Consider the following 14,757-nt stretch of genomic DNA (forward strand, 5'->3'; position numbering starts at 1 on the left):
TGGCTTAGGCACAGTGCCAAAAGATACTTAATGAATGTTAACTGAAACTGCAACTGAGTTGCTTGCTTTAGGAACTTAACTAATATGGAGTCAAAATGGGAAGGAAAGCACAGAGAATAAACAGGATTTTTTAACCTCTCTTACTCCCAACTCAACCACTATTTTTTTTCTTCTAAGAATGCGACACTGTAGTTACAGTCACAGTCGGTCGAGATGCAGGACAGTTAAGCCCCCTCTTTGGTGGTAATATCTTCTTACAAACATTCACTACAAATGTACAAAGACAAGGGAAGGCCAGGAGCTCTGAGAAGACCGTGGCTATGGCACTCGGGTTATCTTTCAGCAGGTGTAGCTATTCTGAGCCAGAGAAGCCTGGAGGACGGAGAGACAGCACCTCAGGCAGCCTTGCCAGGAGCCACTGGGTTTCATCCCGGTATGACCCAGAAAAATCTTATGGAAGAGAACAAGAGGCCCCAGAGCTCTCTGATCTGCTGTCAACCAGCTGCAGCCCGGAGACTGCCAAAGGGCTGCAGTGACTAGGCAGCGCCCTGCGGAGCCGTCTGGGAGGGGATTACCAGCCTGATCCTCTGACTGCAGAGCCAGGAATGACTCAAACTTCACAAACAGCCAGCGCCTGCCAGGGAGGGTGACAATGAGCGCTGGAGAGGGCTTTCTCCCCCTTGTTGCTGTCTCTTCCCCCCTCTTGCTGCTGTGGCGGATTCTGGACAGTGTGCAGCCTGTGAGGTAATCTGAATTCCTTGGCAACCAGCAAGTACCTAAATTCTTTCAAAACCACAGGAATTCAGCAGAGAAAAGGTAAATATCCCTGCGGAGCCAGTGTTAATTAGCAAGGAAGGCTACTGAAGAAGGAGCTGGGGGTGGGGAGGAAGGGGAAGGCATTACAAATGCTTTGGGGTCTTTTCTGAGTTTCCACTGAAGAATATGGCTGATGCAGAGAAAACGCAGTCCCCAACTCGGACCTTTTCAGTGTCCTCTCTCTCCTCCCACCTCGACAGCGTGGGTGGAATTCTCCAAGTTCTCTGGATGGGCACTTTCTTTTCCCCCAAGTTGCTAGTGCTACATTTCTTTGGGTCTGTGACAACACATTTGGTTTTCAACTCAATTTCACTTTGATTTTTTTAACTTTTTATTTTTCCTGTTTCAGTGAAAATTTGGCTATTAGCTTCGTCTCAAAAAGGCCTTGTCAAATCGTTTAGACCAAATATTGGATCCACCTAACTGTAAAATCCAGGGCAAAGTCTTTTTGGATTCCACCTCTGACAGGAAAAAGCATCTGTCCCGTTTTGGTAGAAGCAGCAACCGGCTCTGGAAACTGAGCGTCCCCTGCTGGTGCCAAACAGCAACGCGCACATGAAACTCTCGAGCAGAGAGGCCCTGGGGCTGCTGCTGTAAGAGCCACAAACCCTGAGCCCAAACACCCCACAGACAATTTTATCTCAGCACCTCACTATTTTACTCACATGTAATAAAAAGGAAAATGGTGAGAGTTGTCCTACTTCCTGTGCTAATAAAGCAAGGACAACTGAAAATACAAATCTATAAAGAAATTACTGAGGGTCTTTTTTCTTTACTAAGTTCAAGAAGGTAGAGTATTTACATAAAATACTTATTTCACAAAATTTTCTTGTGAAATGAACTTAATCCTTCCATCCCGTAGAATTTGAGGCCCCAAACAGAAGCAATACGGAGTTCTTGAGATGCTTCCTTTCCAAAGAAGGAAACTAGCTCTATTTGCTCCCAGTTGTGTCTCTTCAGGAAAGATTATGGTTTTCCTAGTTAAGCCTCAAAGGAAAATGACCCTGTGAGTTCATCTCAAATTGATTACCCTCAGTTGCATCCACATAAAACACACACAACCCAAGATGACTAGAAGCTGTGGATCTGGAGATGACACAGACTACTGTTGAATGTACTGACACAGATGAGTGGATGCTAATGATTAAAAAGAAGCAAGTGAATGCAGGGTACACATAGCCCATGAAGACACGAGGCCTCAGGCACACTGAAGTCACTGTAGAGGGCAGTGCACCTTCTCGGGATTCTGGCGAATAGCTTGTCACATTTCCCCGGACCTTCCTTTTGTAAGGCTGACAAATGCATTCATCTATGCTTTCAGGTAAGTTTAACAAAAACCAAGCCAAATCCATTACCGCTGAGTCAATTCCAAGAGCAGAACTGCCCCATGGAGTTTCCAAGGATGTAAATCTTTAAAAAGCAGTCTGCCACATCTTTCTCTTGCTGAGCAGTTGGTAGGGACGAACTTCTGACTTTCCAGTTAGCAGCTATATGCTTAACTGCTGTGCCACTAGGACTTCAGAGCCCTGAAAATGGATGCTTTTTAGTTTGTTCAGCATGGGTTTTTAAAAAGCTGTTTTCCGAATCATTCTATGAAAAAGCATCTATTATCATTATTTCAAAAAAATACTCAGTTCCTGCTGGAGACAAGAGTTACTCAATTCAGTGGATTCTGACTTGCAATACACAGCTAGGAGCATTTGTCTATCTGTACTAAATTCTATAATAAAGATTGGCATTGTTCCCATCACATGCTCTGCAACACTGAAGTCTTAAAACTATGTCAAATTTTACCAACAAACAGGGCTACTAATATCGTGGGTGCAATATCTTCAGAATTATATGCAAAACATACTGGTGGGATATCCTTGACAAATGCTGAGCATAACTTTGATACCTTTCCCTATTCAAGAGGCATAACGTGTGGCATGACATACTACACTTCCAAGCCGTGTGCGGGCGACACAATGGGGTAAAGACAGTGGAAGGAAGACGGTGGAGAAGGTCATGACACACCAGAGGGAAAGCTCAGGCTTTCAAGCAGCTCCAAGTCCCAAATCACGAAACTGAAAAAGCCCAAGACCTTACACACTTGAGCAGAAACAAAGGAGCATATTTTTACCTTCTTTTTGTTCCAGGCAATATGGGAACTAGGCATTTGAACCCAGTCCCTTCAAAGTATGAGAGCACATGTTCCCACAAACACTATAGAAAATTTCTCTCCTGTGACACCCTGACTGGATCTGGTAGCCAGTTTATGCTCAGATGTCTGGTCCAGTTCTTTACCTAACAATTGAGAAATACTGTGGTTCTCTCCTTTTCAACTTTCAAGGAACGAGGCCAGAACTAGGGAGCTTCAGAACCCTCCTGTGCACCCGGGGCTCAATCCTATCAACCTCAGTCAAGAACACGACAGGTTTACAAATGCTGTCAGCGCCACCTAGAGGTAAAGTTGGACATGGTTCCATCAGCCAAAATCTTAGTCCTCGGCTGGCTCATTCTTTTTGTTGTTGTTGTTGTTATGTGCCGTCAAGTGGGCTCAAAAAAAACTGCCATTGAGTCAATTCCGACTCATAGCAACCCCCTTTGAGTTTCTGAGGTGGTAAATCGTTACAGAACTAGATTGCCTAGTCTTCCTTCCACGGAGTGGGCGGTGGGTTTGGAACTGCCAAACTTCTCGTTAACAGGCAAATGCCTTAGGCACTATGCCACCAAAACTCTTTATTCTAGCCACAGGACACATAAGAAAACCAGAGAATATGAAATAATTGAAAGATGTTTCTAAAATAACAACAATAGTTGTCAGAAGACAATGATTTGTGTAAAAAGCACCTATATACTTAAATAGGTGGCCTTTTATCCATGGACTTCCTCTTCTTTGAAGCATTTTCTAAATGCAGGAACATAAAGATGATGACTTTTAGCTTGTCATGACTACTCACAGGTGCAAACTACCCCCTAAACGCCCACACTCTTACACATCAAGACCACTGTGCATTAAAGAAACCTCAGTGCAAAGTGACCAATAAGAAACAGTTTGTGGGGAAAACAACACAAGCACAGCAGGGTTATGTACTTATTTCACACAACTTAATGGCTTTATGAAAGAACTGTCACCTGTAAAATTATGTAACTATGGGAAACAAAACTTTACATTATTATACGTTGAACTTAATTTTGTAAGTAAGTAACATTATCTTAATATCTAAAAAAGTAACTCAAGAAAACCAGAACAATGTATATACAACCACTGTAAAATATATATATTACTTGTGATTTTTTTTTTTTTTTAAAAGAAAGAAAGGCCACCAATGCCCCTAAACAGTAGAAAGCATTTAACAGTTTGGGCCTTTGAACTCTTGAATCAGATTCATGAGTTCAAATCTCAGTTTTACCACTGATCAGCTAGGGGGTCTCAGAAAATTAACTTAAAGTCCCTTCACCTCTCTAAGCCTCAGTTCCCTCAACTGCAAAAATGTTTCAACTAGAAAGACACTGTGCACATTAAGACAGAAGTCTGATTCATATAGATAAAGGTGAGATTTTAATTTCCTTTCTAGATCTACTGTGAAGAGCATAAGTGGATTATCCTGCCACTCCTCTCCTCTAGGTCTGCAATCATTGCATGGAAATGCCATATGAACCTGCTGGGAAACTCATGTACTTACTTTTTCACTGTGGACATGCAAGTAAGACTATACAGTACTAAGACTCAGTTCTGTAATGTGAAGCCTACAGGGATACATCTGATTTTCCTTGAAAATAACCGAAAAAGATGACCTAATCTTAATAAATTCTTAAATGGATTCACGCTAAGATACTCCCCCGTGCCCCAGGCTCTTACCTGGCCAACCCTTCTTCATAGAGATAGACAACAAGAGGGTCATAGGAAGTCACCAGCACGTAGAGGCGCACATCAAACTTGAAATCTAGAAAAACAGGGGATTCGCAGGGAAGACTCAGTGCATTTGTTTCTGTTACAGCCCACACTGCCATCAAGTTGATTCCAACTCATCATGACCCTGACAGGATTTCCAAGGCTGTAAATCTTTACTGCAGCAGATTGCCTCATCTTCTTACTGCAGGGCAGCTGCTGGGTTTGAACTGTGACCTTACAGTTAGCAGCCAAATGCTTTACTCACTCTATCACCAGAGCTCCTTAAAAAAGACATTATGACAAAGAATTAAGAAAGAAAGGACAGCCTCCTTTCTCCATGAAACACCCAATGCCTATATACCTTGCCTTCTGAGAATAAAAAATAATTGTACGTCATATATACAGAGAAGATAATAACTATATTTTATGTATATATATATATAAATGCTGAACTGCCAGCCTTCTGGTTAGCAGTCAAATGCCTTAGGCACTACACCACCAGAGCTCCCAGTTTATACACACACATACAACACAGACATATATAACTATTTAATTTATAAAGCACTTTCTCTTCTATTCTCTAATTTCCTTTTCAAAATAATCCTGTGAGGCAGATAAGGAACCAGTCTATCTCTGGAGCCATAATTGCCAAGAATTTCACACTAGCTTAATAAAGGCTTACTAGAGAAGACTAAGAAAATGTTACAAAGTGTAGCAGGATCTAGGCCAAACTAGTCAAGAGCCTAATCACAACTCACCATCTATGAGCAGGGGGTTGTTGATGTAACGGGAGACCAGGATGTTCTCTTCCAGGGAAATCTGGTTTGGCTATTGAACAAAGAAAATGAAAGGATAGAAATGTAAAGGAATCAATCCTAACTTATAAAAACAGCAAAATTCTTCATCTTTTAAGAAAAGATAATATGGAAAACTATAAACGCTAGGAAAAGTTTTCTTCTACATTACCTGTATATTCAACTGGCCACATAACATGCCATCTCCATAAACACTGTGGGTATCCAATTACAATGGAGGAAAAATAAATGTATAGAGCACCTCTTAAATAATAGGGTCTAAACAGCTTTAAAGATCTAAATCCATGATACTTTATATAGTTATGTGCCAAGAAAATAAAAGTTACTTAAAAATTAAAAATTTTGCTTTCTCTCAAATGTAAAGTATGACAAAAAATTTAAAATAGTACTATTACTCATAAATGAAGGCTCTCATCCAACACTTGGGGAACATCACAGATTCCTCCACAATGGATGCTAGCATTCTTTCTGTGAAGTGGGATGGGTAATCCACTGACTTATTCAAGGGTGCTTGCTATGCAACTGTGTGCAAAAAACTGAGCTAGAGCTTATAAACACTTTAAAAAAAAAAAAAAAAGATGCTTAAACAATAAATAATTATGAGTACTTATACAATAACTAAGGAGCTCTGGTAGCATAGTGCCTAAGGCACTTGACTGCTAACCAGAAGGCTGGCAGTTCAAACCCACCAGCCACTCCTCGGAAGGAAGGTTGGACAATCCTACTTCCGTAGTGATACTGCCTCGGAAACCCAAGGAGGGGTCGTTATGAGTCGGGGCTGACTCAACGGCATATAACAACAACAACAACAACATACAATAACTAAGAGCTCTGGTGGCACAGTGCCTAAGGCATCTGACCGCTACCCAGAAGTTGGTGGTTCAACCCTACCAGCCACTCTGCAGAAGGAAGACAGGGCAACCTACTTCCGTAAAGATCTACTGCCTGGGAAACCCAACAGGGGTCGCTGTGAGTCGGGATCAACTCGATGGCAATGGGTACACAATAGATAATTATGAGCTTATACAATAAATAAATGGATGATATACAAGGCACTGAGACAGTAGTAAAGACTAAACAGATACAATCCCTACACTCACAGAGCTTAAAATTCAGTAGTCCCTAACCCCAAAGCATTTATTTAGGAAGAGAGACAGCAAAATACATGATTTTAAAAGAATACAAAGCAGCAAGATGTCAGGTGGGATCAGTCAGGAAAGGCCTGGCCTGGAACAGCAGGTGCAGAAGCAAATGTTGCAAGCTCTCAAGCACGTGGTGGGAAGGACAGAAGGCCAACACAGTGGGAAAGACTGTCGCACGAGGTCCAGTAGAAAGAGGGTGGGCAGATTCACTGACCGGGATTAGAAGATGGAATCAGGAAACAATGAAAGGCATGGTTGGACACCTAGGAGGGAGGGATCTCATTGGCAAAGGGACTTGAAGCCCTGGCAAGAAAAGGGCAGTTTAACATTCAACATGGTGGGAAGCAGGAAGCTACCATGGATTTAATATCTGAAATAGAACAACTTTATGTGAGATTAGACTAAGAAAGGGAAATCAGCTGGAAGTTATCACAATCCACACAGGCTAAAAGGACTCCACAAAAGAAGTGGAAGGACAATAATTATGACAACAGTTATATTAGCAGCAATAGAAATAACTACTAACATTTCCAGAGACACCACTTAAAATTGAACCAATGTACTGTGTGCCAGGCACTATTCTAAGTGCTTCACAAGTAGTTTTTTATTTAATCCTCATCCAATCCCATGAGCTAGGTATATCATCATCTACATTTCACAGATGAGGAAAGGATCAGAGAGGGTTAGAAACCTGTTCAAAGTCACACAGCTAATAAGTAACAGAGTAGCATTTGGACTTGGTAGTAGAGGCTTCACTCTAAAGCACTATTTATTCACACCTCTCCCCAAAATTGTGACCTAAAACAACTTTCCCCATTTAATTGTAATAATGTATCTGCTACCTCAAATACTTGTTCATAAAAATAAGGAACATTTTGGGACCCATAACATTATGCACAACCATGACAAGCAACTCTGGAGACAAGAGCATCAGGTTCCCGTCATCTCCCACTGCTGCCGTCTCGGAGTCAGAGCCCCACCGCTACCACACGTCTCCACACATCATGCGATCACTATGACACAGCACTGATTCACACCCTCATCGACTCAATGACCAACATCATTTCCTGACTCCCTTACATTTCTTGATCAGTTTCTCACAAATCCTGTCTCCATCTGGAGCCAGCTTAGTGTGTGAGAACTGCTGCAATTCACAGTACAAAGAAATAAGGAGCAGGCTATGTTCCAAACCTGAAATGAAACCACCATGGCTTTTTTCTTACTGAGTAACATCTACAAACTACAACGGCTATGAGACCAACTTTCCTCCGTGACAGTGAAAAAACAATGTGGTGGGCTTCACTCCATGACACACTGCATGCCCATGTCTACTTCCTCTCTTCTCGCCTCATTGCATTTATCCTTCAGTGAAGCATAGTATAATCCTTCAAATTATTCAGGTACTTTTAGTATTTGTTCAGATGTCTGGAGCTCTCATTTCTATCTGCATTAGAATCGAACTGTAAGCTCACTGAAGAAAAACATGGTTTGGGTATAGTTTCTTTGTATAGTGCTATATACACCAATGGGCATCTAATGAAAGGTTTTTGATATCCACAAACATGTTTCCTTTTCATCAATCCCACTTAACTCAAGTTAATTGGGTTAATTAAGCTCAAATAACCTTCCAAAGCATCCTAAAACAAAAATCTGAATAGCTGGGAAAGTTGGAAACACATCCATCTTTCTAATGGACCTTAGGGTGAAAGCTCATGGTATCTGTTAACTTACTGTAAGGTAGAATGGTACACTGACTAAGAGTGCACACTCTGAAAAGGTGTGTGATAGATATATTTATAACAATGACAAGAAAAAAGAATAGTAGCTGAGGCTGCTTATGTACAATCAAACAAATCATGGAAATTGGTTCCTTGATTTGAAGGTTTAGGGTCATAGTGTCAGGGGACATCCCAATTAACTGGCTAAGAACATGTTTAGAGCTTCTTTCTACCTCCCAGTTCACTGCAGAGTGCTGGGGTCTTAAAAGCTTGCAAGAGGCCATCCAAAGAATAGCAACTAGTCTCTTATTTGCTAGGAGCAACAGAAGGAGAGTGAGGAACAGGAGGAGGAAATGCAATGTGTGGCTAAATGCCTCCACAAACAACTGCCTCCTTTGCCAGGAGACCAGAAGAGCTAATTGGTGCCCAGCTACCTTTACTGAACATTTTGGTCAAAGATTATATAAGATTCTCAAAAGAGGGAATATACAGAACAGAATTTCAAATTCTCACAGAATCCACAATTTCTGGAGCCATGGAGGCTGGATGAACCCCTGAAACCACTGTCCTGAGATAATCTTTAAACCAAAAACATCCCCTGAAGTTGTCTTAAAACCAATGATAGTTTAACTGAGGTAGTAAAGAATGTCTGCCTTGAGCATTATGCTTTCTTAAGATCTATCTGTAACTCACTTACTTACTCTCTCTCTGCTGTCAAGTCGGATCCAACTCATAGCGACCCCTCCTTGGGTTTCCATGGTAGTCTCACTATGGAAGAAGTTTGCCCAATCTTCCTACCAAGGCATGGCTGGTGGGTTTGAACCGCCAGCCTTCTGATTAGCAGCCAAATGCCTTAGGTACTACAGTACCAGAGCTCCCAGATCTATCTAGAGGAGATGAAACTGACAACAGTAACTCGAAAGATTAGATGGGAACCTTAGGGAGCAGTGAGTTTATGTGAGGAGGAGAGGAACAACTCAGAAAAGGAGACTGAGAATGGTTCGACAACTCAAAGAATGTCACCAACATCACCGAATTGTACATGGAGAAACTGCTAAACTGGTGCATGTTTTGCTATGTATATTCTCAACACTAACAAAAAATATTTTAAAAATTTGGATTCAACTAGACCTGAGTTACAATCTTGACTGTACCACTTAGTAAGGAAATAATAACAATACCTATCTCAAAAAGTTGTTATAAAGATTAAATAAGACAGTATTTGGAAGGCACAGTAGTACACATATATTAAATGCTCAAGAAATATCAGCTATTACTATGAAGTATTGCAAAATCAATAGTACCTGTATGGTTCTAATTGCCAAATTCCATAAGTCAACAGAATTCACTACATGTCATATGCCCTTCTACTCAGAATAGTACATTGAGTTATAATGGAGATACTTAAAAACTAGGAGACAGTCCCTATTCCTCAAAAGGTTTAAGAGAGTGACAGTACCTGGCACATGGTAGGTGCTATCTAAATATGAGCTGAATAATGGGAAAAATAGAGAGCACATGACATAAAATATAGAAATAAGAAGGAATAAGAAAGTTGTATAGAATTATTCACAAGTACAGGAGTGAAGAGAGTGATCTAGCATTCTCCTGGTACTTTGAAAATCTCAGGGAAAATATTCATACTGTGTTTACCATGAATAATGTGTGAGACAAGGATGACTAAATTTGACTTCCATAATCAAATTCATACCTTAATCAGAAAACATCAGCTCTTTCCCCTCCTCGATTTGAACCTACTAAATTGGGAAAATACGGCATTTAGTCACGGTAACTGAAGGAGCTGGAGCAGACACAGCTCTGTTCCTTGCGGCCGTATTTCGACAGTTAAAGAGCACATCATTAAAAGACCATATTGGCCAACTAACGGGGATGTTCCCGTTGGCAGGAGCCCCCACTTCTCTCTTCATTATTACATAAAAGGAATACTTTTTCTCTCCTCACCCTGTCTCGTAACGGTAAAAGTTCCTACTTGCAGACATTTTCTAAAAGGTTATGGCTATTACAGGGAACTTTTAATAAGAGGCCCTCTGACTCCATGGGAACACTAGGAAAGATGTTTTCATTTGGCCCCTACACCTAACTCTACCTCCTCCCTCCCCTGTACCCCAGCCCTTGCACACTCCCATTAGTTCTGCTTACAGACCCTCTGCTCAAGCAGTCCCTCTCCCTCCCCCTCAAATCTAAAGGAAAGCAGGCAGCGGCCTTGGAAAGAGTTACTTCATCCAGTTGGCTAATGGGTCACATATTCCATGGGAAAGGATCCAGGTATGGAAAAAAGGGGATGGTTAGGCCTTCTGTGTAAGGAGAGTAAAGAGTATTAACTATAAGGTTTGTGGGTCTGGGTAAAAGGTGATAAAATTCCCATTTTGGGGAAAAATGGGAATATTTTCCTGTTATGTCCACATATTGCTGGCTCCCCTCATGCCTGCTGGCATCTTCCCAGGCTTCTGTCTGGCACCTCCACCAAATACCTGAAAGAATCAGACTCATTCCAAAGCTTCCTGGGGGATGGGGGCAGGGGAGCAAAGGGTCCTGCCAAGGCCTTTGATCCATGCAGGGGGTCTCTAGAGATTCAGTGCAGGGAAAGGTGGGAGGGACAAAGAGACTCTTACCAACAGTTGCATTCTCCAAAGACCTGTCACCTTTAGGGGGGTTGGCAGCCAGTGAGGACTTAGGGCACAGGGTTCACAGCCCCACCAAGGAAAGTTTAGTTTCTATTCTTTATGGTGTTGGTTTTAAAATAATACATCATTAGGGCAAAAAAGTATCCCGTAAGGAAAGAAGTTCCAGATAAGCTGGGAATAGATCCTATTTTCTTGACTCAAGTCTAAGAAAATAAAAAGCAAACCTTCTACCACAGTTGACTCTCAACAGCAATTCCATTTGGCAACTAAAACCTAAACCCAAACCAGCACCGCCTACAAGGGTCAAACAACACCGGCGCTCCTGGCACACAGCTGAAGCAAACGCTTTTGGACACGAGCCTTCATGCCAAAGTCAGAGCAGAGACAAGAAAAGGCATATGACTAGGGCCTACGTCACACGAGACCCAGGTAAAGGCCTCTAGCGTGACCCAGGGCCAGGTAATAGGACATGCAGCTTGGGCCCAGAGCTACGGGAGCTGCCATGGCAGAACCATATCCCATATTTATTGAGCATGAAAGGTCTGGCTATCAGTACTGATGGTACACTTTTAAGTCCAGACTGAACTTTAGGGTTTTTCAATGTGAAAAACCCCTCAGGTAGTTTCTGCACATACAAGAAATAGCTCAGACAATGTGAAGAAAGACGCGGGGAATTTAAGATGGAGTGTGACCCCACCCACACACAACGTATCTACCTTCCCCTTTCCCTTCCTGAGTTCCACTAAAAGGACAGAAAAGATATTTGTAAAAGACTGAAATGATAACAATGCAAGAAAACAGTTAAAGAGCCAGCAACAGACCAAAAGTTTAAGGAAATCCTAAATGATAGAAAGTAGATGGGATCAGGCTGAGAAACACAGCAGAGAAAAGCCTCAGCCCAAAACCTCAGAGGCAAGAGCGATATTCCCTGGGAGGCCCTGCAAAGCTCCGAGCTGGCACATGACAAACCTGAAGGGCACAAGTGGGCCAAAGAACAAGACTCAGATAATCACCAGCCAACAGCATTTGGAGCAGCAAGGGCAGCAGGCCCTCTCTAACACCCAAAACAGAAGTTTGTGCCCTCAGGATAAAACCTAAGGCAAGTGCTCTGAGGAAGACATCGTATGTGGCCATAGAGAACTCAGAAGAGTGGAACCTGAGGTTGGTCTATCTCTCCGCAGACACAAAGGGGACAAGACAGAAGAAAGGCAGGTCTTCCAGTGTTCCTAAGAGGGGGAGCACAGAGGGCCCTCGCTGTTTCCTCAAGATGGAAGGGAGCACGCTCCTCACTCACATCCACCAAAAGTGAAGCCTGGCAGTCAACATACTTTGCTTTCATACAAAACTCAGTCAGGAACGCAGTCCTGCCAAACAGCAGGGGAAACCTGGGCCAGCTGCCAATTTCAATCAGCCCAGTCTTCTGCTGGTAAATGTGATCCATCACCTGAGTGAGGACCATCAAAATTGAGAAAATCCAAAAGCAAGGGAAGAAAATCCAGGGGGACAGAAAAGGTCTATGATGAATGAACAGAACTTAGTCTGGATGAAACCAAGAAAATTCAAGAAACAGAAGATAAGTTTAAAAAATTTCAATGGGTGTCCTCAGAAAGATCGGTAGGCTGTTATTTAAAAAATAAAATAAGGCCAATCAGAGTGTGCGAGTTTCTGGAAACTATAATACGACAGCCAATGCACACCCACCGTTAAAGATGGATGAATGACAGAACAGATGATGCTCAAACTGGTGACCCACAGAGAAAGGTGCAGAAAAGACACAGAATAAAGAAAAGAGAAGGTGGCACGAAGGCAAGGCCCAGAACACCTCAAAAAGGGGTTCTAAAAGCAGAGACAGAGATGATACGAGGGTAATTTTCTCTGAACCAAAGAGAAACACTAGTTTTCAAACTGAAGGGGACCCTAAATATCCAAGAGAAAGAATTAAAAAAAAAAAAAAAAAAGATCTAGGCTCATATACTGGTTACTTTTCAGAATCCCAATGTTTTAAAGCCTGCTTCTGCCGAGTTTAATTTTTTTTTTTAATTCAAACTATAGATAATGCCAGAAGGCTGGCAGTTCAAACCCACCAGCCACTCCTCAGAAGGAAGGTTGGGCAATGTACTTCCATAGTGATATCACCTTGGAAACCCAAGGAGGGGTTGCTATCAGTCAGGTCCGACTCGACAGCACATAACAACAACATAGATAATGCAGAGAAATGGAATCTCTTATTGAAGAGAATGTAAGTGTTCACCCCAGAAAAATATTAAACACTAATCAAACTAAAGGGGCTCTGGTGGTATAGTGCCTAAAGCTAAGGCTAAGATTGCCAACCAGAAGGCTGGCAGTTCAAACCCACCAGCCACTCTTTGGAAGAAAGACTGGACAATCTACTTCCAGGTAGTGATACCACCTTGGAAACCGAAGGAGGGGTTGCTGTGAGTTGGAACTGACTCAACGGCAGTGAGTTTGGTTTTTTTGGTAATCAAACTCAAGAGATGGAAAGTGAAAGGGAAGGTAGGAGGTGGTAAGAATGCAATAAACCTCAAGCTGAAAACCTATAGATACAATGTAAAGGTGGAAAAAAGAAGAAACATAAATTAACTATATGCAGTTACTAACCAGTGTTATACATCTACAGGATGAGACTGAGGATGGGTTTTTATTTACTCTGTGTATGTATCCAATTTTAAAACAACTGTTAAGGAGGATTTTGCAAAGGATGAAAAAAAATATTGATGGCTTTTGAAAAAAAGAGGAGGAGGTAGGAAGGAAGGAGAAACAGCTTAGACGCAGAGCTGATACAGCAGCAGCAAGAATGCCACACAAATTGAGGTGATTCGCTTCATTACCTTGAGGTAAGGAACACACAGTTCTGCCCACAGCAGGCACTAACCACATATGCCACCAATTAATGCTTGTTGTTAGGTGCAATCAAGTCGATTCTGACTCACAGCAACTCATGTCACAGAGCAGAACTGCCCCACAGGGTTTTCTAGGCTATCATCTTGATGGGAGCAGAGCATCAGGTCTTTTTTCCTGAAGAACCACTGGGTAGGTATGAACCACCAACCTTTTGGTTAGCAGCCAAGCACTTAACCATTGTACCATCAGGACTACTTAATTAATACTTAGTGCTAAAGAATTACAAAAGTATACTAAAAACAGAGTATGCATCTCTTTATCTGCTGACACTAAAGGCTGCCCGCTCCCAAAATTTGGTTCAGTGACTTTTTAGCCACAGAGTAACTATTGGCATAGGAGGAGCTTTCTGTCAATAAAGTGAACAGTAGTCCCCTCATATCCACCCTCAACTCACATTCAGAAGGGGAACACCTGCTCTTAATGGAAGGGACCACATTAGTAACACAGACAAGAGTGAAGCAGGGAACAAACAAGGAGAGAGGTCGGCCCTCTGCTGCGTACTTACATTGTTGATCAGGTAGACGCCGCGCCCCCTAGAGGAAGCCACTGGTTTTACTATCCAAGGTCCCCGGTCCTTTGAATATGAATCTGCTCCAAATATGAGGAGGAAGAAAAGAGGGGAGAAGAAACAAAAAGAAAGAAAGGACATGACTTTATTATCTTAAATTACAGCAATGATTATGTATTCAGGTTCTCAAAGAATCTTCCAAATTTCTAAATGAAGAACAAAGGAAAAAAACGAACTCACTGCCATCGAGTCAACTACGACTCATAGCAACCCCCATTGGGTTTCTGAGGCAGTATATCTGCATGGAAGTAGAT

At 42.0% G+C, this 14,757-nt stretch overlaps 1 protein-coding gene across 1 annotated transcript in view; it reads right to left on the reverse strand.

The window, feature by feature from the left end:
* TTLL5 (tubulin tyrosine ligase like 5) overlaps window positions 1-14,757 on the reverse strand; it is a 305,298-nt gene that overhangs the window by 237,027 nt on the left and 53,514 nt on the right. The window contains exons 6-8 of the mRNA XM_042781014.1: window positions 14,441-14,523; window positions 5,452-5,521; window positions 4,661-4,745 (exon numbers count right to left, since the gene is read on the reverse strand). Coding sequence (XP_042636948.1) covers window positions 4,661-4,745; window positions 5,452-5,521; window positions 14,441-14,523 — 238 coding nt within the window. The remainder of the gene's footprint in view (window positions 1-4,660; window positions 4,746-5,451; window positions 5,522-14,440; window positions 14,524-14,757) is intronic.

Source organism: Orycteropus afer, unplaced genomic scaffold, assembly GCF_000298275.1.
Source record: "Orycteropus afer afer isolate SDZICR_OR568_19922 unplaced genomic scaffold, OryAfe1.0 scaffold00079, whole genome shotgun sequence".
Taxonomy (NCBI): Eukaryota; Metazoa; Chordata; class Mammalia; order Tubulidentata; family Orycteropodidae; genus Orycteropus; species Orycteropus afer.